At 41.3% G+C, this 27,988-nt stretch overlaps 1 protein-coding gene across 1 annotated transcript in view; it reads right to left on the reverse strand.

The window, feature by feature from the left end:
• The window catches only part of Col28a1 (collagen type XXVIII alpha 1 chain), a 158,296-nt gene that overhangs the window by 70,195 nt on the left and 60,113 nt on the right, over positions 1-27,988 (reverse strand). The window contains exons 14-21 of the mRNA XM_075953716.1: positions 22,600-22,668; positions 20,380-20,448; positions 15,018-15,086; positions 11,848-11,916; positions 10,705-10,773; positions 5,479-5,550; positions 4,735-4,803; positions 2,307-2,378 (exon numbers count right to left, since the gene is read on the reverse strand). Of these exons, the coding sequence (XP_075809831.1) occupies positions 2,307-2,378; positions 4,735-4,803; positions 5,479-5,550; positions 10,705-10,773; positions 11,848-11,916; positions 15,018-15,086; positions 20,380-20,448; positions 22,600-22,668 (558 nt within the window). The remainder of the gene's footprint in view (positions 1-2,306; positions 2,379-4,734; positions 4,804-5,478; positions 5,551-10,704; positions 10,774-11,847; positions 11,917-15,017; positions 15,087-20,379; positions 20,449-22,599; positions 22,669-27,988) is intronic.

The following is a 27,988-nucleotide window of genomic DNA, read 5'->3' on the forward strand; positions in this document are numbered from 1 at the left end:
TTTAAACACGTGACTTAATAGGCCATACTAGTAGGATCATGGAAGACAGAGTTATTTGAACTAGTTTTTTGTTTGTTTGTTTTGTTTTGTTTTGCTTAGAGTTATTTGAACTGTTGGGGGCTCACCCAAGAGGTTTCAGAGGAGAAGAGTTTTAGTTTGTTGCCTAGAGATCATTCTTGTGATTTGGTGAAGAAAGTGGCTACTTTTTGCCCTTGTCCAAAAAGTCTCCCTAATGCTAAAATGAAGAGTTAGTTGCATTGGCAGAAGATATCTCAAAACAGCCTTGCATAGACTCTGTTGTGTGGCTATTAGTGGTAACTCTAATGAAGATTTGTAATGAAATGGAGCAAGCTGATTAGAATAAATAACAAATGTAAATTTTAAGAAGAAAAAGAGTATCAGGAAGTGGAATGTAGCTAAATCCTTCGTTCAAGGTGATGAGCATTTTAAGCAAGGGAATAATGGGAGTGGTAACCTCCAGACAAGGTCCCACCCAGCTAAATTTCCAATTGTGAAAAGGAATTAAAGAAGAATTTAGAGCCTGGTGTGATGGGGCACATTTTTAATCCCAGCACTGGGAAGGTAGAGGCTGGCAGATCTCTGAGGTTGAGGCCAGCCTGGTCTACAAGGTGAGTTTAAGGACAGCCAAGCTTGGGCAGTGAAGGACAGAAAGCTGGTGAAGATGTAATGAGGAGACCATGTTCCAGCCACAGCAAAACTTGGCAGATTTGGCCACACGGCTCTGGCTTTAGAATTAAAGACAGAAGAAGCAAATTAATTTTATTCATCTTTTAAAAAAATCCCTCTATTAAAACACCAAGTTTACTTTGAATAAAATTAGCTACAATATAAAAAGCAATGACAAGTCCTTTTGTTTCTCAGACTACCCGTGGCCCTTGAAGAAACATGGATCCCTGGGTCCATCCCCAAAAATTTTTCTAAAATTGAATCTCGGAGACTCTGGAAGCAAGTTCAAGAAACCTGGATTTCTAACAATTTCCCCACAACACTGAAAAGCGCTAACCTGCACTAACACAGTTAACACAGTTCCTCGTGCTGTGGTGATCCCAGCAATTAAATTATTTTATTGCTACTTCAAAAGTGTAATTTTGCTACTGTTAAGAATGATAATGTAAATATCTGATGTACAGTATATAAGATACGCAACCCCAAAAGGGTTGTGAGCCGCAGGCGGAGGACCCCTGCCCTAAGGCTATGACCAATCACGGCTCCACAGGCAATCCTGTTTTGTAGCTCCCTTGAAGTGTCAACACCAGTTTTCAAAAGTTTCTCTCTTGGGGTTGGAGAGATGGAACTGCATTTGCAGCTCTTGTGGGAGGTCTGGCTTCTATTTCCAGCATTCACGTGATGGTTAGCAACCATCACTAACTCCAGGCCCTTATCTGGCCTCCAAGGGCAACAGTAATGTACATGGTAAACATGCATACATGCAGGCAAAAAGCACACACCTAAAAGAAAGTTAATAAATCTAATTTAAAAACTCAAAAAGAGACACGTTTTTCTCATTACCTATTCGTTAAACTTTCTCAGCTCTTTTCTGATAACCTGTGTGGTAGTTTGAATAGACTTGGCCCCATAAGTTCACAGGGAGTGGCTCTGTTAGCAATGTGATGTCATTAAAGTAGGTATGGACTTGTTGGAAGAAGTGTCATTGTGGGGGTGGGCTTTGAGGTCCTGTATAGGTTTAAGCCATGCCCAGGGTCTCTGACCTCTTCCTATTGCCTACAGGTCAAGATGTAGGACTCTCGGCTCCTGCTCCAGCACCATGTCTGCCTGTACACATGTACTGAGTGCCAGAGACATGTGTCTGTTAAACTCTGTATTGTTATGATTGCTCTGGGAACTAGACCACATTCTCCTGTATGAGCGATTGGCTCGGATGATTCAAAGCAGAGCACAATGGGACAGGCCTTCAGAGGCCTCTTCAGCATCATGGAGGCTACCTGTCAGTGAGGGCTGGGCTCACTGTTGCTTAGCTAAAGAAGATGCTGGAGCGCAGGGTGTGCTATGGCCCCACCTTTACGTACTTACTAGAGCTGACTGGCGGTAGAGTCTCCCAGAATCTAACGCAAATGGTTATATACTCTGTGAGAGCTCTTTACTCCATCCTATTAGGGTCTGGAAAAAGAACGTTTTCCAAAGACATTTTCCTCTGGGGGTTTTTTGTCATGTATTTGTTGGGAAGGAAACAAGTAATCAAATTTGAAGTGGAAATTTAATATTCTATTAAAACCAGACACAGTTACCATCTCCTCAAAGCACAGCTGAGAATATAAGAAACATACCTTTGGCCCCTCGGGTCCTGGAAACCCCCTCTGTCCTGGATTTCCTTTGCTCCCTTTCTTTCCTTCATCGCCCTGATGGAATAATTACAAAGATATAGCGGCTGTATTAGCACACGGTCTCACAGCACCACATCAGAGCCAGGATCTCAGCAAACAGCGGCTTTCAGGCAAACCTGCTAGGCACGGCCTGGCCACCCAAGGTTTGCCAATGCTCCTAAGAAACCTGCCCAGGCTTTGTCATTCACTCGAAAGGATTTGATGTTTTTAAGCTCTGAATGGCAGAGTACTTTGCTTGAATTCCTGAGTCTTCTGTACCATGAGTCTGTGCACAGATGGTCCTAATACACCCGATATTTCAGAAAAGAGATGGTTTTTATCCCGTGTCTCAATTTCCATGGTATTTCAGTCTAAAAACATTAAAAGACACATTCTTCAAATCAAGGCCCCATTCTTCCCCACTGGGGAGAATAGTTCATTCTACATAAGAAGGCCAATAATTTTGTTGGTAAAAGGATAGTCAAGCAGTAACCTGCAGCAGAGCTGGAAACTGCCTCCCGTGGCTCCTCAGCCTGGCAGAACCTAGCAGTGTTCCCACAACCATAAAGAATTCTGCTACATTCCACAAAAGCTCTCCTTCAGTGAGGCTCTACTGCGGGGCATTACATCCAGGTGTGGGTTCAGGTTAGTGAAGGACTTTCTCCTTGGGTTTGTGGCTGAGGTCACTGGCACATTGCTCACACACCCAGTGGAGCACATTGCCGGTACGCCTGGTGGGGCCGCAGTTTTCAAACAAGGATCCCCATCATCTGGAGGGCTTGAGAGAGCACAGGTTTCTAGATCCCATATCGAGAGAGTTTCTGATTTAGTTGGTGTCCACAATGGCCCAATAATTTGCATAACAAATATTCCCTGGGTAAGGCAGACCCAGCTGATCCAGGGACTACAATCAATGACTCAGGTACTAACACATCAACAAAAGGACGCTCTGCTGAAACAACAAGAGCCTCCAACTGGATCCGTAAGGATAGACCCAGGTCTGCAGAGCACACACTAACTAAGGGCAGGGACACAGCTGATAAACGCATACAGACAGCACCTGCTTCACCATGGAGAGAAGGGCAGGACCGCAGCTATTTCGCTTCTTTCGTCCTCCACCGAATTCAACCTCCAGACCTAATCACCTCAGTGCACAAGCGTGTCATGAAGCAGCAGTGCTCCCCGGGTGCTGCATTCTCCTTGGTGATGGGTGCATTCCGATACCTTTGCCCCCTGCATTGACGCCCATTCTCTCAGGTTTCCCACACTCAGTACTCATGTGCTCCTGCTGTTCTGGGGATTTCTCCAGCCGCCTCATTACCTAAACTTCAGGTCTTTCAGATCACCCTTCTGCATAGCCTCACTTCTGATTGTAGATAGGCCAGAATTTCTAAACATACATTTTACGCTATGTTTTAAAAGGTGTTCCTTTCTCCTTGTTTGAAGAAAAAGTTGATAGGTTCAAGTGGTTGAAATTGTACAGATATATTTAAATTTCAGTTTCTCACCTTTAAGACTAAGGTTTTAACTTTAGTTAATACTTTGACAAGGCTGATTAATTGAGATATCAGTATTTTAATAGAATTATAAATAGACTACTAATATGTATGCATTGTGGTTGAAAACTCTGCATACAAGCTATAGGAATTCTGGCCCCTTAGTGATGGTATGTTATGCTGCTAAAAATCTAATCCTGTGGGTGAATTTATATTTTCTCATTTTGACATAAAAACATGTTGGGCAATGGTGGCATATGCTTTTAGTCCCAGCACTTGGGGGGCAGAGGCAGGCAAATCTCTGACTTTCAGGCCAGCCTGGTCTTCAGAGTTCTAGAACAGCTCACACAGAGAAACCCTGTCTCCAAACCAAACCAAACAAACAACAACAGCAACAAAATCAGGTTATTCAAGTGGCATTTCTAGAGGGAAGAACAAAAGTGCCATGTTGTTTATTCATACTTTAGACTAGGAACCTGACCCATGGCCTTGCCTATGCTAAGTGCGTTCTCTCACCAAGCTACAAACCCCATCCTTGCTATTATATGAAAATCTATAAATATTTGAATAAACTTTAGGTACTTTCAGGATCTAACAATGAATCCTGAGAAGTCTTTTCCTTCCCATGCTTTCTTTAACTATCAGTTGACCGCATGTTGAAAAAATATCTGTTGAATTCTTTTCTGTGCTAGGTCTTAGGATGGACGTGGGAAAATAGAGGCAGATAATATACCTTTGCCTTCTTCCAAAAGTTCACAAGACAGTATCCATAAATTTAAGCAAGATGTAAACCTGTTTGACATAGTCAGAATGAAAGTCATCTCGCTCCTAAATTGACTCTTTAGATGGGGACCAAACACAGACAGCTGCCTCCTGTAGAACTGTCATCTGCATACCTTGGGGCCTGGCTGCCCTTTCCCAGGTATTCCTTCTGGGCCCCTTGTTCCTGGAAGCCCAGCTTCTCCCTGAAAGAAAGGACACAAGTGTCACAGCTGGTTCTTGGAGGACAGAATGTAGAACCCACCCCCTAAAACATGCCAGACCTTTATTGTCATCTCAAAACTAAAAATGGAAGCTTATCAAATCAGTAAATTAGCATTAAACTTCCTTTTAACCAGAGCAGCTGAAATACCACAAAGAACTCCTGTCTCCCAGTTTCCAAAGCCCTAAGCTCAGTTTCATATTGAGTATGGTTTTTTTTCTTTTTTTTTCTTCCAACAAGAAAGACCTCCCACCTCACCATCTGCTATTTTTCAGTAGTTTTGCTGAAAACCGAGTACTTCAAATGTCAGCAGAAAATAGTTCAGTGCCCTTGAGACAGACTAATTTCCTAGATGCATCTACAGACTCTCTCTTTTGCGGCAAGAAAAAATGGTTTTGTTTGAGATTAAATTGTTGTGATTTCTAGAACTCTTAGAGAAAGAAGGAGGTGTCAAGGCCAAAACACCAGCCAAAGCTAAGAGCGCATACGGCACCAAGGTAACCACGGAACCGGGTGCTTTCTGGGGTAAACGAGAAGAAGGTTCGTTCTCACAGATAAAGTCTGCCCTGGGTAGATTAAGCCTCGGTCCAGGAGGACTGAGATGTTTCTTTGGAGCCACGGTTTTGACACTCTGATAATATGAAAACAATAACATTACCTTCTTTCCAGAGGCTCCGTCTTCTCCTGGGACCCCAGGCTGTCCCGGGAGCCCCACGGCACCCGGCTCCCCCTGGTGGATAAACAGATATTTCAGTGAGATGTCCTTACTGTGAACCTCAATTGTGAGGTCTTTGGATTTATCTTACAATACTGAGAAAGCCTCTGAGAGAAGAAATGGGATTAGCAACTACTTTGGGCAAGTTACCTAATCTCTTTCCTTTCCTTATTTTGCCATGGGTTGAATTGTGACATCCCCAAAGAGTGAGTTTAGTCGGAAATAGGGTCTTTATAGATATAATCAAGTCAAGACGAGATTATTAAGGTGACTGGAGTCATGATAAAAAATAAATAAAATAAAAAGGAAGATACTGTCCTCTGTAAACAACGGAAAACTCTGAGACAGCAGGAGCAAAGAGTGCACCCACAGGCCAAGGAATGCTGAGGATTGACAACCATAGTGAAAGCTGGCAAGAGGCCAGGAAGGATCTTCCCCTAGGGTTTGTTGAAAGCATGGCTACAGATGATTTCTGGTTTCCCAGGGTGCTCAGCGGTGCCATTGGCATGCTAGCTCTCTATAACCGCTGCAAAAGGGACTGACCGGGGAGGTGCAGCTCTTCTTTCCAGGTGATTCGTGATTGGCAACAACTCCTTTAAATCATTCACCAAACATAAATACTGCTCTCAACTGCTATAGAAGTGTTCTCCCTGCAAACTATGTTGAACTAATTTAAAGTCAACTAACCTGAAAAAGCTAGTGAGGGGGGAAAACCACAATAAACCTAAACTGACTAGAAATGTATGATAAAAATGAGGAACAGAGCAAACTTGAAAACAAAGGAAGCTCGCCCATAGAATTAAAAGGTGATGATTCTAAAACTAGTGGCAAATGAGCAAGAGGAGAGATGCAAATGTTAAAAGTACCAGAAGAGAACGCTGACTTGAGTGTGCACACAGTATAGTCTTGTAAAGAACATTTAAAAGTCCAGTGAAAACTTCAAGCCAGTGCCTTGGAAAATGCTAAACGATGGTTGGACTGTTGGGGCGGCAGTGAAGCAGACTCATTGCTCTTGCAGAGAACCTGGGCTTGGTTCCCAGTCCCCACACAGTGACTCACAGAGGTCTAACCTCCAGTGCCTGGAGATCTGGCATCTGTCTCTTCTGACCTCAGTAGGCTCCTGTGTGCCCACGGTACATATGCACGCATGCACACACACATACACACACACACACATACACACACTCAAGAACACATTAAAAACTTTTTTCAGAAAAAGAAAAACATTAACGAATGCATCATGTTTCAAAATGTTATTAAAAAGTCAAGTTTAGTAAAAACAATGTTGTTAGCAAACAGATCTAGTGATTTAAAGTCTTTAGATCAGTGGTTCTCAACCTGTGGGTCATGACACCACACAGGGGTTAAATAGCAGATATTCTGCATATCAGATGTTTACATTATGATTAATAACAACATAAAAATTACAGTTATGAAGTAATAACAAAAAATTTATGGTGGGGGTCACAACAACTGTATTAAAGAATCACGGTATTGGGGGTTGAGAACCACCGCCCCGGATTCTTCGCTTCCTAAGATAATAAAGCCCTTGTTGGCCCTCCAGCCAAGCCACACTACACTTCCGAATCTTTGAAGAACATGCTCTCTATTTTACAGAACTTTCCAAACAAAACAAAAACAGAAAAAGAGGCAAAAAGTACCCATTTGGTTCAAGCTGGACAGTTCATCCCTAGATGTTTACTCAAGACAAGCTAATGTCTAAAGCCATTTCGATAAATGTTTCTAATTTGTAACATCAAAAGCTTGGAAACAGCCGGCACTTCTACCACCAGGAAAATGGATTAGTAAATTGTGGTACCCTGAATGATAGGAGGCTTTTCAGCAACAGAAGCAACTGTTCACACACCCTGCGAAGTGCTTATAAAAATAAATCTTCCGCGTGGGCAAAAGCAATATCTGCCTCAAAAGCAAGCAAAGGTGGAGCAGGTCATTGGAAACACATCAGTGTGTAGACGTTAGGGGGAGCAGGTTTGCAAAGGATGCGTGGTAACTCTGAGTAATGGATGCCTTTATTATCTTGGTTGTGAGGGGGTTTCAAGACTATCCATATTCCAAAATCTACCATATGGTATACTAAGCATATTTGTTGTATGTTAGCAACACTATAAATGGTTATTTTAAAAGGCCACAGTGTCTTCAGTATAAGATTGATCAATTGAAGTATCCTTTAAAAGTAAATACCATGAGCAGTTGAGTTTAACCTTAAAAAAATACAAGAATGGCCCAACATCTAAAATCTCCACTAATATATGAGATTAGCAGGGTAACAACTATTTCAGTACAATAAGACTTCACTAAAATGCATTACTTATTTATAATAAATAAGGGGAAGTGGCAAAATTGAGATAGAAGTGAATTTCTTTGACTTAAGAGAGTACTTCAAAAAATTACAGCAAGCATCATATAATTGTGTTTCTTTTCAGACAACGTGATTCTGTGTAAAAGAGTACGAAACTCTTCAATCAGAAATAGTAAGTGATTTCACAGGGTGGTTATGGCTAAAACTCAATGTGCCAAAATGAAAACAAGTACTTCTCCAACATGCCCTAAAAGCTAATCAGAAATTGTTGGAAAGAAAACAATTCATACTGACAAGATTTCTTTGGGGAGCCTGGGAATGACCTTATCTAAGGTATGAGATAGAAGAACTTTATAGAAAAATGAAAATATTTCCTAAAAGATGAAAAAGCCTTACTCTGGTAGTGGGGAAAAACTCAATAGTTGATCTGTGGATTCAACGAGATATTTTATTAGATTTGGCAATTCTAAAATGTGTTAGAATCAATAATAAGCAAGAAAGACAATAAGAATATTTTCTTGTCACATGATGGGATATTTTAAGAATGGTTCTCATCTATCCCAGGTTGGCCTCTAAATTGCTGTACGACTCGTGGATGATCTTGACTATCGATCCACCTCTTGCGTGCTGGGACTGCAGACATGCAATGCCACACAAATTTACACAGTACTGGAGACTGAATACAGGGTTTTGCACATGTATTAATACTACAGGGTAAGAATAAAACCACTACTACAATTTTGAGCCAAATTTGAAGCCAGTTTTAATTAAATATTGGCCAGGATGGTGAACTCTGTCCAGATCCATCCTGGTTTCCCAGAAAACAGCAGTGAGTCACATTTTGCAGAGACTTAAAAAGGTAACCCCATAAGGCTGCCGTATTTCCCATCAGGTCCAATAAGGGACAAGAAGATATCCTGACGTGATTCCTGCCTTCACACCTCCCACCTACATCTAATCAGGGGCAATAGCACATCTTGGCATACATCCTTCCTGCATCTCTCCCTCCTGCATGTGATTAACCAAATCGGGTGTAGCAGGGCCAAACAAATTTGTTTAAGGGAGTGAAAACCTGTGACTTGTTATGTCCCATAAACAACAGCCTCCAGCATTTCAGAAACCGTTGGTCCTTGGGCAACTGGCTCTGACTTGCAGCTTAAAGAATCAGGACAGAAAGGTGATAGTGCAGACAAATCCACATAGCTGCAGGGGCAGAACAGAGATCTAGGCGCTAATTCCTACAGACAAGTCCATGCGAACTGATACAAGGCATAGATGGCTTTGCAAACAGTGTGGCTAAACGGATTCTCAACAACTGAACACACATTAACAATATGGGAGGCTTGATTCCTCATACTGACACCCCACACAAAGCTAAAGCCCATATAGATAAAAAAAAAGATAACTTTAAAAAAACAAAGCATAAAATTCTCAGAAAATGACATTAGAATATTTTCACGACTTTAAGATGTTTTAAAATAACATGTTAAAAGTACAAGACATAAAAGAGAGAAACACATCAAACTGTCAAACTATACACTAAAAGGACAAACACAGGTTACAACCTAGAAGATAATTAGCAACCCAGCCACCAAAAGCTTACCATCCGGATGTATAAAGGCCTCTAACAATAGGAACCTAGCATAAAGTACTGAGCATCTTTAGGAATCAAGAGAAACAAAAGCAGCAAAGAAGCGGCAAAGATGAAGGTCCCCTGAGCACGTGGGAAAGCTGTTTGTTTAATTTCCAGAGGATGAAAATGAAAAGGACAATGTGTGGTTTGTGTATTTCCTGTTTTCCAGTTAGGAAGAGGGTGTACCGTGGGGAAGAGGTGGAGCGGCAATCCACGTGAGCCGGGACTCCCGCAGCACCCAGAGGACTGTGTGCTCTGTGGCCTCAGGCTGCCGCCTCTACTCTACAGGTCGAGGAAACTTGTAGTCTGTCGTGTACAAAAGGAAATGGGACATGTTCATGGCGGGAGCGTGGGCAAAAGTAAGACAAGAGAAGAAGCACCTACGATACCACGAAGACGAGGGAGGGTGGGGGGACATGAAAGGAGATGCTGTCAGGCCGCAAGGTATTTTGTTTTTAAGTGAGAGAAACTTCAGATTAACTGGAAAGACTGGGATTCAAACCTCCATAGTCTACCTGATGATCTTTAACAAGTTGTGGCTTGTCTTTCTAAACTGACATGTAAACTGTATTTTACATGAACACATATGTGTACATACATATTTAGCACTTAGCATAGAACATATTACATCAAAGCCATGCAAGAATGATAGTTTTGCTGCTTCATTAATGTCCTATTGTCTTTTGTGATGTATGTACATTCTTGTCAAGCCTACGTCTGACTGTTCTTCTAGTACCCAAGTGTTGTTAAGAATCTTGGCAGTGACAGTCAAATAATGGTGAGGTTCAAAATGCAGGGTGGCTCACTGGGGCCTACACACCCTCAGGATGGGCAACAGAACCTATGAAGGTTATATAAAGTAGGGCTCCATCCCCTCAGCAGTATCTAACAGAACCTGTGAAGGTTATATAAATTAGTAATTCATCCCTCAGCAGTATTTAAAAGCCCACCATGTTGTTAAAACTGGCATCCAATAACAAACGAGATGAACAAGGGCCCTATCCCAAGGGAAATATGAGTTTTACAATGATCCTGTCCAATAGAAAAAACAAGAAAACTAAGAAATAATTATACTTTTCCTCTTAGCCACATTTTAAAGTTAACAGAAACAAGCTAAGCATATATATGCATGCTTTTCCTTGCATTTGGATGTGAAGGAAACCTTCCAATGTGTTTTGTAAATTGCCTACTTGCATTTGAGCAACACTCAACTCACCTTTGGACCCTGTACTCCAACTCCCATTGGTCCTCTCGGGCCTGTGGGTCCCATCTGGCCTATTTCTCCCTGGGAAGGAAAGAATATTTAAACATTATGCACAATGAAAGTAATACATTCCTGACATTGATCTCTCAAAATAGATATCAACAAGGTGAGACAATTTTATGTACCTAATTCATAATTCACACCACACACCACACACACACACACACAATGTAGTTACATATGAAGTGCCTTCAGTTACATGGATTTTTATTGTAAGTTTGACTTAAACTATAAACCATGTGGTATATACCTGTAGGGACACCTTAAAAAGATACAGTACATAACAGTTAAACATACACTGAAAACCCTACTGATCTCTAACCAAGAGCAACAACAAAACCAGAGAACAACCCAAACTCTCAATGCATCCCAAATAAAACAAGGGCCCACAGGAGCACACTCCTGTAATCTCAATTGGTCTATACAGAAAGATCTTGTCTTCCCCACACTCCAAAAGACAAATGAATGAATGAATAAACAAATAAGCCAACATATAAATCAATAATCTGAAGAGTATAAATGATGGTTTTTGTCTCATATGTGTGCTCCAAGGTGAGCAAGCTTTTCTGAGACGTATCATTCATTTATTTAGAACAACAAATAGGGATCCTTGAAGCAATGTGGAAGGCGACTAATTGTAATAACTGCCTCTCCCCAAGCAATGAGGAAGAGTTCCAAATTAAATGGTAATATGATTCCAAAATTCAAGGAAAACTTTGACTATTTACATCATTTCTGTCTCCATCTTTTTAGGTGTTGGAAGTTGAACCCACTGTGGAAACGCTGGTGAGAATGTCAGCTCGCCAACCCAGAGAGGGTCGCCGTATGGATGCCTACTTGCACTTTTAGAATAGGGTCTCGATAATTAAAAATAAGACAAGATATAAATAAAGGTTATACAAGTAAAAACACTTAAAGCAAAAAGAATATGTATTATGCCTTCTAAGCCATTAATAATATCAGCATCACTTAGGATAGAATGTTCTGATTTTTTAAGTTAATTCCATCTGTTCTCTTGCAAAGTCATTGAACATCAATCATAAACAACAATAATACTTTAAATGCATTGCATTTTTCTGTCATTCATAAAGTTACCTTGGAACCAGGTGAGCCTTGTCCCGGGGGTCCTTGTGGACCAGGTGGACCAATTGGACCTTGAATCCCCTTTAGAATAAAAGTTTTAAACATTGTTAGTGAAATTAAGATGTTTGGGGAACGCCTGTGTCTTCTGAAGTGAAGGTATAGCTCTGCGTTACAAACTGCTGACACCACGGGAAGCGTCCGAGCAATCACCACTGTTTAAACCCCAATGCATAGACTTTCCTTCTAGGATAGGAAGAGAAATGTCAGTTGGTCCATGAGAATACCTGGAATAAATCTCATGCTTCCAGCGAACACCTTTAATCCCAGCACTTGGGAGGCGACAAGACCAGGCCATCCTGGTCTATATAGTAAGTTACAGACCAGCTAATGCTGTGTGGCAAGATCTTGTCTCAAAAAACAAAAACAACTCCTGCTTCCTACTGGAGTTGGGTGTACGTATGTGGACTAGGTTCTGACTATTAGGATGAGGATAGAGTGATGTATGTGAGTTCTCATTCATTCTAAGCCAGTGGTTCTCAACCTTCCCAATGCTGTGACCCTTTAATAAGCTTCCTCATGTTGTGGTGACCCCCAGACATACGATTATTTTTGTCACTTCGTCATAACTGTAATTTTGCTACTATTATGACTCATAATGTAAATATTTGTGTTTCCCTGTGGTCTAAGACAATTCCTGTGCCCTACAGCTTCAGATGTCTAAAAGAGATCCAAAGTCTGTGCTCCGTTGGGAATTTTATTTGGTGTCAGGAAAGAGAAAATGTGGCCCCCACTGGAAAAAAGAAAATTAAAGGCTATCAAGATAAAACATTAAAATTATGCTTGTCTGCATGCCATAAACTGCAACAGCAGAAATAATAGTTATAAGACACATTATTAATTTATCCTTATATACTACAAAAAGCCATCTCCTTGGCTCCAGTTAGACAGTACAGCTGCTGGTTTATCTTGAAAATATAAATATTGGGGCTGGAGAGTCGGTTCAGTGACCAAGAGCTCTTACTACTATAACAGAATGGTTAAGTTCACAGCACCCACATGGCAGCTGGCAGTCAACAGTAACTCCAGTACTAGGGAGTCTGATGTCCTCTTCTGGACTCCACAGGTAATAGGCATGCACAGAGTGAACATACATACATGTTCATTATATGTATGAGGCAAGCTCTCATACATATAAAATAAAGTAAATACATTTTAAAATAAAATACAAATATCATTTCTTTGTCTCCGGTTGATGAGACTGAGCAGTCCCCACGATTTAGCGGAGTGACCGTGGTTCCAAGAAGGAAATTCTCTCATTTATAGCTGTCTGCAAATATCACCTAACAGAAGAAGAACAGAATACCACAGCAGGTACGTGGTGCATTTATGGTTACATGTTCACGTATGGTTACTTTTGTTCCATTTCACTCTGCAAAACATCTGAGGTGATCGAGTGACTAAATATTTAATTAAAATATGAAGACCATTTGAAGGACATTGTCCACAGGTTGCTTGAAACAGATCTTCCTCATAAATATTCGAATGGGGAAATACATTTCTATAAGGAATCAACAAGAGGAAGTGATGAGCACAAGAACGTGATAGATGAAATTTAAGAACGGAATCGGATGACTGCATAAGCAGAGATTAAGTAGCGTTTGTGCCATTTCTCTTAAAAGAGAAAATGAATTCTTTGCACAGTTTACGAACACTTCCACTCATTCTGCTCCCCATCAACAGGGTCATTTATGGGGTCAGTCCTGTAAAGACATCTTGCCTCTAAGTTTTTGTTTTTCTTTTGTAATGAAGAAAGGGCATATAAAATCCAAAGAAATTAAAAAAAAAACCTTTTTTTCACTAAAAACATAACAGTCTCCATTAAGAACCAGCATTAAAGGGAACAGGAAGGCAGGAAGCCGCAGGTGGGAGGTCCAGAATCCCCAGACCATCTGGACAGACTGGCCTGTCTTTGAACCCCATTGTCAGCCGCGGACTAGTATCTCGGCCTCAAGAAACCACAAAACCCAGGATCTAACAGTGCTGCCAGGATCTCAGGGCCAGAAGGTAGTCCTGCAGGACCCAACAGACAAACTGTAGATCCTAAGAGTCAGCCCAGGATCCTCAGTAGCCAGAATACTGAGGTCTGATTGTTATCAACACTTATTTATAGATGGATCTTGATGTTTTCTGTACCATAACCCTCCTAACATATTAGACTCGGAACTCTGCCCAGGGTGAGGATGTGGGAAAAGGAATAGTAGACAATCTTACTATTGCTTGGGATAACAAATACGTAATAATAAGGATTTTAGAAAATTCTTAGGAATAAACTCACATTTCAGGTCAACAATGAGACTTGGAATTACCTCACTTTCAAGCCTTTCTCTTCCATCAAAGTACATCAAGGAAGGACTATGCATTCTCCAGGAAACATAATAATTCAATTTTACTCAAATGAGCTCTCCAGTCCCTAACCAGGACAATACGTCTGTATTTGCTGGTGGCTTTGATGAAACAAGACTACATGGCTAAAGGCAGAGATGGAACAATAGCAGATAGTGCTGATGTCTGGGCTTCACACATTTGACACCGTTTTCCAGCTTCCCTGAGTAGTTCTGCTCTGAGCATGCAGCCATCCTTCCTGTCTTCTGACCACAGAGGCCCCACATCCTTTACAAACAAATCCCATCATGGGTTGCTTCTTTGGGGGAAGGATGCCTTTAAAGTAACTAGTCAGCCCTGATCCCAGTACTTCCTTAAATCCCAATGCTACACTTAGGTAGATGGATATAGGGAATTTGAAAGACTCTTCTGTTGGCAGAGCTGAGAATACAGAAACTTTAGAGAGGAACACGCACACGCCAGTAAGTGAGAAAATACTTCTCTGCTAAGGGGGACTACAAATATAAAATTTTATAGCAAAACACTTACCTATTAATAAGGTCTTAACAGAGGAAGACATAGCACTAAGAAACACATAATTTGTGTTCTGAATTTCTGAAAGCCCTAAAATTATAATCTCCTTATGATACATTTTCTCCTTTCTTGCATTATTCTGAACTTAAAGTCTGCTAGAATTACTGCCAACTGAGCACAAAGATGTTCACAGGCCTGGTCCTCCCTGAACACAAGGACCAGGATGAAATGTCTGTGCCAGAAAAGGGAAAGCAAGAACCACTTACCTGTTCTCCTTGACTTCCGATACCAGGAACACCCATTGGTCCCTGGGGACCCACAGGTCCCAAATCCCCCTGTCAAAATATGAGTAGACAAAAGAGAATTTACTTCGCCTTGCTAATCCGGAACTGGCCTAGATTAAGATCTGTCTTTATGCTTTGGACACATTCAGCATGGAAAATCCAACCTACACTCCCTTTCAACAACCTGCCGTTCAGACGCGCCAAAATGGCGGCGTCTTCACTTGTTCCATCTAAATTGGCTATTGTTAATGAAATCATTATTATTTATTTTAATTTTTGGGATTATAACATTATTACATCATTTACCCCTCCCTGCTCTGCCCGGCAAACCTCTTCATATACCCCTCCTTGCTATTTTTCAGATTCATGACCTCTAAATGTTGTTATATGTATTTGTATATATAAATATTCCTGAATATTTAAGAACAACCTAGAATTTGTATCGGTTTAGATGTAGCAGTCATTTCTCTCACAACTCAAGCTATATAAAGTGATTTCAAAAACACAAACATTTTCTTATGGAGCACAGCTAATATCCAAAAGTATAAAATTAACAATTTATTGAGAAAAATAAATTGAAAAAATTTTCTAAATTTTTCAAATAACATGTCAAAAATTAAAAAAAATGAAAGGAAACAAAATGAAAGAAGCCAAACTTTTCCAAGAAAAGAAAGAAGAAGTTACCAGTGAAGGCTGGTGTGGCGGCACACCCCGTTAATCCTAGCACTCAGGAAGCTGAGGCAGGCAGATCTAGGTGAGTCAGCTATCAGCTTAATCTACATAGCAAGTTCTTGGCTAGTCAAGGGCTACGTAGTGGCACCATGTCTCAAAAGATGGCTGTATGTGAGTGTACTCAGGTCCTAGGTTGCTTATGAAATAGAGCTAACGGAATCTGCTGCTGACTGGGAAGAACACAGGGTTTTTGAAGGAAGAGAGCTACCACTTACTGAGAAGGAGAAAGCAAGCTAGGCTGGGGTGATAGTCATACCGGGAGCCCTGTTCCAGACTTGCTAAATTTGAAAAGCCTAAAACTGATGTCTAAGCGAAGACCATAAGTAGGAGAGATTGGGACTAGGGGACTCAGTTTGAGGGCCCTCAAAATAGTGACAATTAAGTTAGTGCCATGCCTGGGTGACTTTACCAAGAAACAGAGGTCAGAGACAAGTCTTTCTAGAACTCTGGTCTTTAGAGGTCAGAGAAATGGAACAGCAACATGGTCTAAGAAGAGCACCCCGACAGACCAAGAAGAGAGACAGCCTCAAAGGGGGAGGGTCAGTAAGAGCCACAGTTAGGTCAAGAACACCACTGAGCAGCATGAACAAATTCACTTCGTTTGTCTTAATGCCAATTATATGCAGAATACATCAGGGAGAGTCAATGTTTTCGGGCAGGGTCCTTGAGTTTGGACCTAAGGCCCGATTCAGGTGAGGGAAGCTCTCTATCACCGAGACAGATTCCCAGCCTTCTTTTTACACTTTATTTTGATGTGCGAGCTCTCGATGTTGTTTTTGTCAACCTTGTACTTATCTGTGGTCCAGTCTTGAATCTGTGATTCCCTCTCCTTAAGCCTCCAGAGCGGCTAGAATTACAATACTGTACCTCCAGGCCCAGTCAGCAAACCTCGTTTTGAAAGGTTGGATAATGAATCTTTTTGGCTTGACAGCCAACAGAAGGTCTGCTTTGTAACCGAAGGTTGCTGCTTTAGTAGCATGTAAACAGCCACACGGGAAATGTAAATGACCAGGTCGCCTGTGTGCCAGTGACATTTGGTTCAAAAAGACGGGCAGGCAACTTGGGCTAAATAGTTATTAATGAACAAAATCACATAAGTGGATCAGATTGTATAAATTAAAGCATGTTTAACTTGTGTCAAGACACACCCTAGAATAAAAAGGTGTTTAGTTTTTAATTCAGAGATAGAATGTTCTAATTCAGAACTTGATCCCTTCATCCCCAGCGGCCCTGTCCTCAGTGGATGTCATGCGTTGTCTACTTTAATCATCTTTAAAACTACTTTCTGTGTCTCCACTTCCCTGATGACCTTCAAGAAGGACAAGATGACAGCGGTTAGTTTCAAGTCTGCTGACTCCAGAATCCAGCTCAAATCCAGTAATTTGCAATGAGTCAGTAAAGAGAGCGAAGACCCCCTTCATGCAGAGATTGCGATTAAATGTCTAGGCTGTCCTCAGTGTTTGGCCTAGCACCACTCATAAGAGCTAAGGTAATAACCAATTTAAATGTTTAACAATGTAGAAATGGGTAAAAAATGTGGTATAACACAGCTGAACTCTTTCAGCCATAAGGAATGAAGCTATATCATTTGTGATATAACTGTGAGCTACCGTTTAACAGTTGAGTCATCTCTCCAGCCCCCAGCTTTTTAAAAATGGAAACAACTAGGCCAGCAAGATGGTTCAGTGGCTAAAAGTGCTTGGCACACAAGCTCGGCGATCTGCGTTTGACCCCTAGGACAAATGTACAGGTGGAAGGAGAAACCCTACTGCACAAAGGAAACCTCTGATCACTACATGAAGTCATTAATAAACAAATAAGTGTTTTTAAATGGGTACAACTGGAGAGAATGGCACAAAGAGAATTATGATAGTCTTCAAAAGACGTATGCTTTCTCTTGTTCACGTTCCTCGATTTTATGTGTTACCTAAAATCCTGTATGCACATATGACTTCAAAGTAGAAGCACAACTGTCTGTGGGACTCCTGGGCTGGAGAAGGGAGGATCATGGGAAGGGGAAGATGCCAAACTTATAATATACGCTCATATAAAAGTGTCTTTATATTACACAGTACTATGTAAAAATGAATCATTTTATTAAAGAAAATAAATAAATATCTGTGCTCTAAGTGCTTTGTAGGGCCATATGATACAGGCCCCTATTTCTACATTGTATGGTGGCCAGAATTTCAGGCCACAGTTTGCACCTGATATACAGAAGGTGGTCACCTAGCCTTTTGAGACAAACTGAGGACACCATCCTGAACAAGGGGTCAGGATATGCTAACATCGTTGCTCTGCTCCTTCTTTGTAATTTGGGAGATCACCTGGGAAAGAGGTGTTAATTCAGTCCACATGACAGAGCAGAAAGATAGATAGGAAGAGTTGACAAAATGGGCATAGAAAGCTGTGGGAGTGACCATAGTCATCCCCCCCACTCCCACTACCTAGGAAACAGAATGCTAATAAATTTCCCCCTCCGTTTATGTTTTGGTATAAAAGCTGTTTGGAGAATAAACGTGGGTGGTTTTCAGGAAGTGAACTCAGGACTTCACGAGGGATCCCTGAAAACTCCCTTTCAATAAAAGTCATGTGAGTTGTGTCTTTAATCCCACACCTCTCCACTCCAATTTGAGAAATAATTTATGGTCCAGGCTGGTCTCGGACCCTGACAGTACTTCATTATTTTATTTATCAATTACATATTTGTCAGCCTTAAGGTAGGAGTACTACATTGTCATTTGAATCACACAGCAAAGTTTCTGAACTTTGAGTTTTACTTAAAATAATAGAAAAAGGAAGAAAAAAAGATCAGTGAAGAGAGAGTGGACAAAGGTGGTTTGTAAGGGAGCAGCAAACAAAAGCTTTTCTTTTTTTTTTTTTTAACAAAAGCTTTTCTATGTGATTGTGTCCAGGTGTTTCAAAGTTTTCTTGGAAGGCTAAGGCTCACAGCGCCCACCATGCTTAGAAGGCTCACAGCGCCCACCATGCTCTCGCAGCTCCAAAGGAAGAACGAAGCATTTTGCATTTCACAGTTGCAGTTACCCTTGGAACTGACCTATTAGAACCAAGACTTGTATTAGATCTAAAATTTGCATGGTTCACTGTTTACCATTATTTTTGCTAACTAAATACAGTCAGAAGCGAATATATCACTGCTGATTGAAACTAGACACTTGAAACAATCTTCAGTTGTTATTCTAATATAAATAATATAATGATATGCTTCAAGGCTGACAAATGACTCATGATTGACACGGGGTCTCTAGCTTTTGCATGCATCGCTTTTACATCTATTTTATTATTCCTGCAAGTTCGCACATGGATGTTTATGTCCCACCCTCTATCCCCCAACGGCTCCTGTGCCCTCCACTTCCTCTGAAGTTCATGACGTTTTAATTATGCATGTGTGTGTGTGCATGTGTGTTTGTATGGTGTCTGTGTACACATACACACATGTGACATATATCTTAACTCTCCTCCTTCTGGGAACTTTCACTCCCCACTGATATTTAAGGTCTGATCAACTTCTAGTAGCTTCCATCCCAGCTTCTACTCCTAATCACAGAGCCCTTTAAAGAAAACAAATAACTTTCGAGGAGTAAGGCAGCTTCTGTCAGCTAAGACCTGGCAGTGAGACCACAGACCCCAGGCAATGTTATGGAGCATAGAGAAGCAAGAGTACTTTGTCATCGTGTCCAAACACAGGTAAATTAATAATAAAAAAATGTTCAAATCTCAAGAAACATTCAGACATTGTCTAAAGTTGAGTGCTTCTACTTTTTCTTTTTATAAAAATTTAACTGGTCGCAGCTCATCCACAACTATTTTCCCATAACTGCTAGAGGAAATTCATTTAAAAATTCAATCATGAAATTATCTCCACTCCCTGGGAGCATCCAATCCGATGGCAGTCTATGCTTTTGTGACTGTGCCTCAAACTAGCCAACACAAGCTCAAATTCTACAGAAACCTCAGTTTGCATCTTTATCCTGAGTTGGTACTGGCTTCTACCAGCATGGGTCTCCCTCACTGCAAGGAGCCCATGACCTTCGCCTAACATTAGGCAGACTCTGAAAGTCCCTGCTAAAGAACAGAAAAGACAGTTTTCTTAAACAAGTTCCCTTACTCTAGCTTCATTTTAAGATAATATTTTTTTAGTGAGAGCCCAGGGATGTAAAGATAGGTACATAGATGCATAGATACATATTCATGTAATATATTACAGTCAGTATGGTTTTTTTAATTTTTGAGGTCATAATGTAATTGTACCATTTCTCCTTCCCTTTCCTCCCTCCATCATACTTTTCTTTACCAAGTGTGTTCTTTTGCTAATACTTGGTTTCAAAGATGCATTGCTCATGACAGAATGCATTGAAAGTTAGAACTCAAATAAGTGAGGAATTATTTGAAATACAGATAATGTGAATTTTCACATTATAATTCATCCCACATAGTAAAATACCTAACACTTTCTAGTTTATAATTACCTAGATACCTGTGTGGGATGGTTGTCTTATTATATGCAACTCAAACTGCACACGAATAAAGAACAATGTCAAAAATAATTTTACTTTATAATGGCTTTCACTATATACTTTATATGCAATACCTTATCCCCTTTGATTGACAGGCCTTGCAATCCTTGTGGGCCAATTGGTCCTTCAGAACCCTTTTCACCCTGAAAGCAAATTGGAAAGGTATCAGTGCACAAAGAAAACTAAGACTTTTAAGAGTTTCTATTACAGTTACTGAGAATTATGGTTCACATTAATGGTTTTTAAGTCAAGCATCTAAACTCACTGTTTATTCAAAATGAGTAATTCGAACTTTGAGCTTTGCAACTCAGAAATAAAAAAGGTTGGTTTCAACATTAAAACAGGAATGGGTCTATCCAAAAAAGGCACGTATACAGCATCACGCAAGCTGAAAAAGAGCTAAATTCCAATCCCATCAGAGAAGCAATTAGTCTTGCGATGTGGCTAGTGATAGCAAGCCGCTTTCCCTTACTAATGACAGAAATGGATTCGTGGTGATAAGGAAAATTTGTCTCTCCTGTGAACTAATGCTTGCTGAAATTGGATTATTGATTCAATGTTTCAATTTATAAAAATCAACTGAAAATCTGTTATAAGGATTCATGGAAAATCTTGAACAAGCTATGATAATAACATTTGTGTGTGTGCGTGCGTGCGTGTGTGCGTGTGTGTGTGTGTGTGTGTGTGTGTGATTTGCCTGAATGTGTGTGTGCCACATGCATTTCCAACGCCATCAAAAGCCAGAAAAGGGCATTAGATCCCCTGGAGCTTGAGTTACATGTGATCAGGAGTCAAAACTGAACTCTCTAGAGGGGCAGCTAATACTCTTAATTACTCCAGCCCATACTGTATTACATATAAGAATATGCTGGACATGCCATTGAGGCATTCCCTGGAATATTGTACTTTCTAGTACCTTAGTAATTAACATAATATTCTCACCCCCTCCTCTGGTTTAACACACAGAGGTAGAAAGAGAAATATTCTGGCTACTTGAATTTCTCAGATTGCTTGGGCTAGACATGACTAGAAGTCTACTAGGTGTAAAAATACTTAAGAAACCACATAAAAAATTTTTGAAACATAGTAACAAACTGCATTTGATCTGCTCTCTTAGGCATGATTCCTTGGTAGTCAAAGGCATTTCATGAGTAAGGTAACCTTATCCCACATATGATTTCCAATCTAAAATAAATTTAACAAGGAAAACTTTTAAAATTTAACCCATCTATCACTCACGATTTAGTGTCTGTTGCTTTAGCCAACTGCTTTCCCCTCTTGAAATGTAAGTTTCTCATGGGTACCGAATGTTGATCATGGTAAGAGAGGCAAGAGTGAGATGCTTAGAGCCATGTGGCTGTCTAAGGGCTCAGGCCTGAGAAACAATGACGTGTAAAGATTCTTAGACACCTGGAGAGCTGCACGTGGTTCTCAGGATTGTGGTTCTCATGTATGTTTCAGAGAAAGACTTCGGAAATGATGAACGATTTCAAGCATGTCTCTTATTCTGAAATTTTGTGGATTAGGGCCCAAAGTAATTAGAAAATTGTTTTCTGTGTGGCCACTGGCAGATATGCTATAGACAGAAGACCAGGAATTGGCCGACCACAGACCACTAACCAGACCCACAGCCTACTTCTGTCAATGTGGTTTTATTGGTCAGCCACAGGCCATCATTCATACACTGTCTGTGGCTATTTTCAGACTACAACAGAGCCAAGGCTTGTACAGTTATCAGGGGCTCAGAACGCTTGAAGAACCTGCTATGTTGGGCCTTTACAGAAAGAACTGCCCAACACACAGAGAGGAGGAAGCAGAAGGAAGTCTGCTTTCCCAACTCCAGGTCAACAGCGACTGTCTCAGAACGTTTTGTTCTTTCTTTGTGATGAAATTACTCTTCTGATGATATTGAAAGCAATATTATTAAAACTGGAGCATTAAACTCTCTTCCTTATCTGTGTTTAGTAGAAACAAAGCTGTAAGCCAAGGGTTGCCATAGCTACACTCAGTAACTTAACTTCTGGACCCAAAACAAATGCACATAGCTTTAGTGCCTATAAACTAAGATAACTTTTAATTAATATGCAATAATTACACAAAATGCAAGTCTGCTGATTACTTATTGTATAATTATGAATTTCATGCATATGTGCTTTCATGTTATGGAGAAATTTGCATATTCTTTTACTTAGAAGGGTGAAAATGGCCAGGAGAACGCTTGACTTCTAGCGCTTTATAATCCATGACCTTGTAAGACAAAGCAATTTTTCCACTGGTTCAGAAACTTTTGTTACCTTTGGTCCTGGAAACCCTTCTCCTGGTGGGCCCCTCTCTCCTGGTGTTCCCTCGGGACCACGAGGACCCTGGTAGGAAAGAATGGGGAGGAGAACAGGGGTGAGAATGGGAGATGGCAAGATGGGAGGGGGAAAAACAGAAGAGAATGGTTAATTTCCGTCCCCACAGACATGGTGACAATATAATCCCACTCTGCTTTAGTAGAATCTTTCTAGTGTGATCCATCCTGTCAGCTGGGAACCTGTGAGGAGCAGGACCCTCACTGTTTTCAGTATTCCTTCTCTTGGAATGGCAAAAGAGCTTCTTCTTGTGTTCCAATTAGAGGAGAGTGGAAATACGTAATGCCTCAAAATACAGATAAGAAAATACATCCCATGGGACAAGAGATCCAGGACTGTGTGGTCAGGAGAAGACACAGGGAGACTTACTCATCTGAGCAAATATTGGAGAGCCTGGAAAAGCTCTTACTTTCTGAGACAAGATCTCTCGCTGAACCCAGAGCTCATTATTTCTGTCTACCCTGCTAGCCAGTGAGCCTCAGGACCAGTAGGACTGGGCTTACAGATGTCTACACTGCTAGCCAGTGAGCCTCAGGATCAGTAGTACTGGGCTTACAGAAGTGCATCACTGTGGTCAGTGGGCTGGCTTTGGAGCTTGTGGGCTATTCAGTGGACTATCGCAGGCCAACGCCCTTCGCTAGGCAACCCTATCAATCCATCTATTAGAGGAAACAGCTTACATTGTCTTCCTTACATTTCTCCTTTCCTATTCATTCCCCCACTCTACCCCCAAGAAGAGGGAAACTTTTTGAGCTTTGAAAATTTCTATTTGGGGGGAACTGAGAGATGGTCAGAGGTCAAGAGACCTGGTTTCTCTTCCAAAGGACCTGCATTGATTCCCAGCATCCGCATGATGCCTCACAACTGTCTGTAATCCTAGTTTCAAGACATCCAACACTCTCTTCTGGCCTCTGTGGACAACAGGCATGCATGTGGCGCACAGACATCCATGCAGGCAAGAAACCGATATAGATTAAAAATAAATAAAAATTAAAAGATTCCTAGTTTGGGCCACTGAGGAGATAACCAGAGGTAAAGTATTACTGGATCTCCAGCACAAGCCGAAAGCTTTAGAGATGCTTTCTGCACAAAGGGGGCAGCAGAACAGGACTCAGCGTGACGTGTGTGTCACAAGTCCTACGCCGTGTGTGCTGGCACACGCCCTTAACCCCAGCACTTGGGAGGCTGAGGCAGGTGAATCTCTGAGTTCAAAAGCACCCTGGTCTCCATAAGCAGGTCTCTCTAGTCTACACAGAGAGACCCTGTCTTAAAAACAAACAAACAAAAACCTAACTCTATCCCAGTCTTGAACACATTTTTTTTTGCTTCTTCTTAATATTTGCATTTTTAAAAGTTGGTCTTTATTATTTATGCGCAGTCTCCTTGGTAAAGACTTAATTAAAAGAAAAGGCTAACATGAAATTTAATTTAAATTGCAATGCTTATGGGGAAACTAGCTTTTAATTCCAAAACATTAATCAAAAGTCTAATATCTATGACAGTTTGCTCTAATGGCCAAGCGATTAATTAGAGTAAAAATTTAAAGGAGCATAGAAACTATATAGCAAACTAGACTGAAAAGTGCCAAGCTAATGTTACATAATTTAACAGCAAAAGTATTGGCAACTTACTCTTCACTAATGACATAACAAATAAACAACAAAATTACATTGAATAAGAGGAACAAATGTATTGAGTTCACTCATTCGTTCAACAAACATTCACCAAATTTGATAGTTTGTTTCTCTATTGGTGTGATAAGACACCATTTCCAAGAGCACCTTGGAGAGGAAAGGGTTTATTTGGCCTACAAATTACAGTGCATCATCATGCAGGAAAGCTACGGTGTCAGCTCAGGGAGGAACCCGAAAGCAGGACACAAAGTAGAACCCACGGGGCTCACTGGCTTGGTTCCTCTGCCTGTCCTATATATCGCAGGCCCACCTGTGTAGGGATGGCACCACCCACAGTGATCTCAGTGCTCCCACACCAATTAGCAATTAAGGAAATGCCCCACAAACGTGTCCATGGGCCAATCTCATTTAAAAAGTCCTCAACTGAGGTTCCTTTTCCTCCATGACTCTAGCTTGTGCCAAGTTGACCAAAATTAGGCAACACAGCTGACTCCTCCTTTGTCAGCTGCACACAAACACATCACTATTAAATCACAACCTTTGCTGTTTGTTCTTAAGAGCTCATCTTAAAATCAAACATGAAACCGTCTCAAAGTTGCGTAATTTCCAACACTTTAAAAGTCCAAGTTCTCTCTCCTTCTGCTCCTGATTTGGACCTTGAGATTTATGTCCGGTGCTCCAATGTGGGTCTCTGTCTCTGTCTCCTTTCATTGCCTGCTGAAGGTTAATATTCAGGAGGATGCCTATATGTTTTTCTTTGGGTTCTCCTTATTTAGCTTCTCTAGGATTACTAATTATAGGCTCAATGTCCTGATCCTACTGCACGCACTGGCTTTGTGGGAGCCTAGGCAGTTTGGATGCTCAACTTACTAGACCTGGATGGAGGTGGGGGTTCCTTGGACTTCCCACAGGACAGGGAACCCTGATTGCTTTTCGGGCTGAGGGGGGGGGGACTTATTTGGGGGAGGGGGAGGGAAATGGGAGGCGGTGGCGGGGAAGAGACAGAAATCTTTAATAAATAAATAAATTTTTAAAAAAAGTCCAAGTTCTGTCTCTTTTGTTTTGTTTTATTCTTCGAGACAGGGTTTCTCTGTGTAGCTTTCAAGCCTGTCTTGGAACTTGCTCTGTAGAACAGGCTGGCCTTGAACTCAGAGAGATCAGTCTGCCTGTGCCTCCTGAGTGTTGGGATGAAAGGCGTGGGCCACTATGAGGGCGATACCCACTGAAACAGCTGACCTGAGCTAAATGGAGCTCACTGACTCTGGACTGACGGCAGGGGAACCAGCACAGGACCAAACTAGGCCCTGTGAAAGTGGGTGACAGTTGTGTGCCTGGGACAGACTGCGGGGCCGCCGGCAGTGGGGCCAGGATTTATCCCTACTGCTTTAACTGGCTTTTTGGAGCTCGTTCTCTTTGGAGGGTTACGTTAGCCTAGGTACAATGGGAAGGGCCTTGATGCTGCCCCAAAGTGATGTGCTAGACTTTGTTGACTTCCCATGGAAAGCCTTAACCTCTCTGATGAGCTAGACTTTGTTGACTTCCCATGGAAAGCCTTACCGTCTCTGATGAGCTAGACTTTGTTGACTTCCCATGGAAAGCCTTACCCTCTCTGATGAGCGGATGTGGGGGGAGAGAAAAGGAGGAGTGGGAACTGGAATTGGGATGTAAATTTCAATTAAATAAAAATTACATGGTGTGGAAAAAAAAAGAAAACGGAAAGTCTAAGTTCTCTTTAGAACTCTAAAATCTTTTATCTGTGGGTTCCTCCAAAATCCAAACTAAGTTACATACTTATTTTTTTTTCTGTTCTATTCTAAGAAGGAAGAACTAGAGCACTGTTACAATCAGATCATAGCAAAATCCAAGCTCTGTAGTGAAGTTCAAATCCTGTAGCTCAGTGTGTGGCATTGGTAACTCATCATGATCTTCTGAACTCCAGAAGCTTGGGCAGTCCCGCTTCTGCCTCTCTGCCATCCACAGCACACATTGTTTCTCAGATGCAGGCCAGCTCTGCAGCACAGGGTAGAGCCACGGTGCTCGGCGGCCATCCCCCATCCCGTCATCTCCAGCATGCAAAGGTCCCACTGTAACCGAGGCTTCACCTTCACCGATAGCCTCTCCAGACCTCTTCAGGAACTCCAACTCTGCCACCCAATACCAAGCTTTAGCTTTCTCCATGACCCCCTCAATCCTGAGGCTTCCCCAGCAACTGAAGCTGTTCTTTGACCAATAGCCTCCTAACCTCAACCCTGCCACATGGTGCAAGGTCTTAGACTCTCTCCACAGAAACCTGTGGTAGTGTTTGTGTGTTAAGGTTGAAAAGGGGTCAATTGTTCTGGTTAATTTTTGTCAACTCGATACAAACTAGACTCACAAACAGAAACTTCGACTAGGGGATTGTCTCTGTCATTGGACTGCGGGCATGTATGCAGGGTGTTTCTTCTTGATTAATTATTGATGTGAGAGGGTCTTGCCCACAATGGGTGATGCCATTATTGGGCAGGTGGTCCTAAGCTGTATAAAAACATTCTGAGCAAGACATGGAGAGCAAGCCAGTAAACGGCTTTCCCTCCACAGCCTCTGCTTCAGTTCCTGCTGCCAGGTTTCTGCTTGACCTTACACCACGGCTGATTCCCTCAGTGATGGACCATAACTTGTACGCTGAAATGCGCCCACAACCACCACTGCCAAGTTCTTCAGTAATGGCATTTTATCACAGGAACTGAATGCGCACTAATACAGCAAATACCGAGTAGGTAAAAGGGACTGGGCTAGGGTCTAGGAATAGCAGACAGACCCACCTTCATCTCGGGGAGTTAATAGTCTTTTATGATAGTTGAAAGCTCATCTTAGTATCTTTTAGAATGAGGTACAACAGTAAGTTGGACTTCATATTAACAACTGTGTGTTCAAATAAGTAGTTTCATTTTTCTAATGTTAAACGCTGTCCTAAGTGTCAATTACCCAATGCGCAATTGCTGGAGTTGACTAAAGAGTCCCACAGTGGATGCACACATCCTTTCCTGGAATCCTACACACAGTCCAGTCTCTGGGGGACTGGCTTACACTGAACAGAACCAACACCAATCCCCCTTCCTTCCTTCTCTGCACTTCTAGAACACATCAGCTGAGGTGAAAACAGTAATATCGGCACTCTAAGTAACTTTTATAGCTAATACTCATGGTCACACAGTTAAGTGATTTCAAAACCAGTGATCCAAGGATTAATCACCATAATCTGTAATGAGAGTCCATAACATTAGTATGCTCTCGGGTCCTTCAGCTAAGCAGATATGAAGAAAGGTGGTTATTAACCAGAGAAGAGAAATTGCAGGTTCTTGGACTAGAAAAATGATGCTTTCAATGTATTATTAGGCAGTGCAAACTACCGTTGTACAAAAACACTTACTTGCAAATGATTATGTATCACTTTATTTTTAGCACAAATTTTTATTAGTTATTAGAAATAATCAGTAATCAATCACTTCTACTTTCCAGTCCTCCCAGGTCTACTTCCCACCCTTACAACCTCCCCCAAAACAAATGTAAGAGTTCATTTCTATTTTTAAATTTTAATTTGTATATGTGTTTGTTTAGCTAAGATCTCCTGTAGCCCAGACACACCTCGAATCCCCGTAACCAAGGATGACCCTGAACTCCTGCTCCCCAGCCTTTATGTCCTTAGTGTTAAGGTA

This window comes from Microtus pennsylvanicus, chromosome 19 (assembly GCF_037038515.1).
Source record: "Microtus pennsylvanicus isolate mMicPen1 chromosome 19, mMicPen1.hap1, whole genome shotgun sequence".
NCBI lineage: Eukaryota > Metazoa > Chordata > Mammalia > Rodentia > Cricetidae > Microtus > Microtus pennsylvanicus.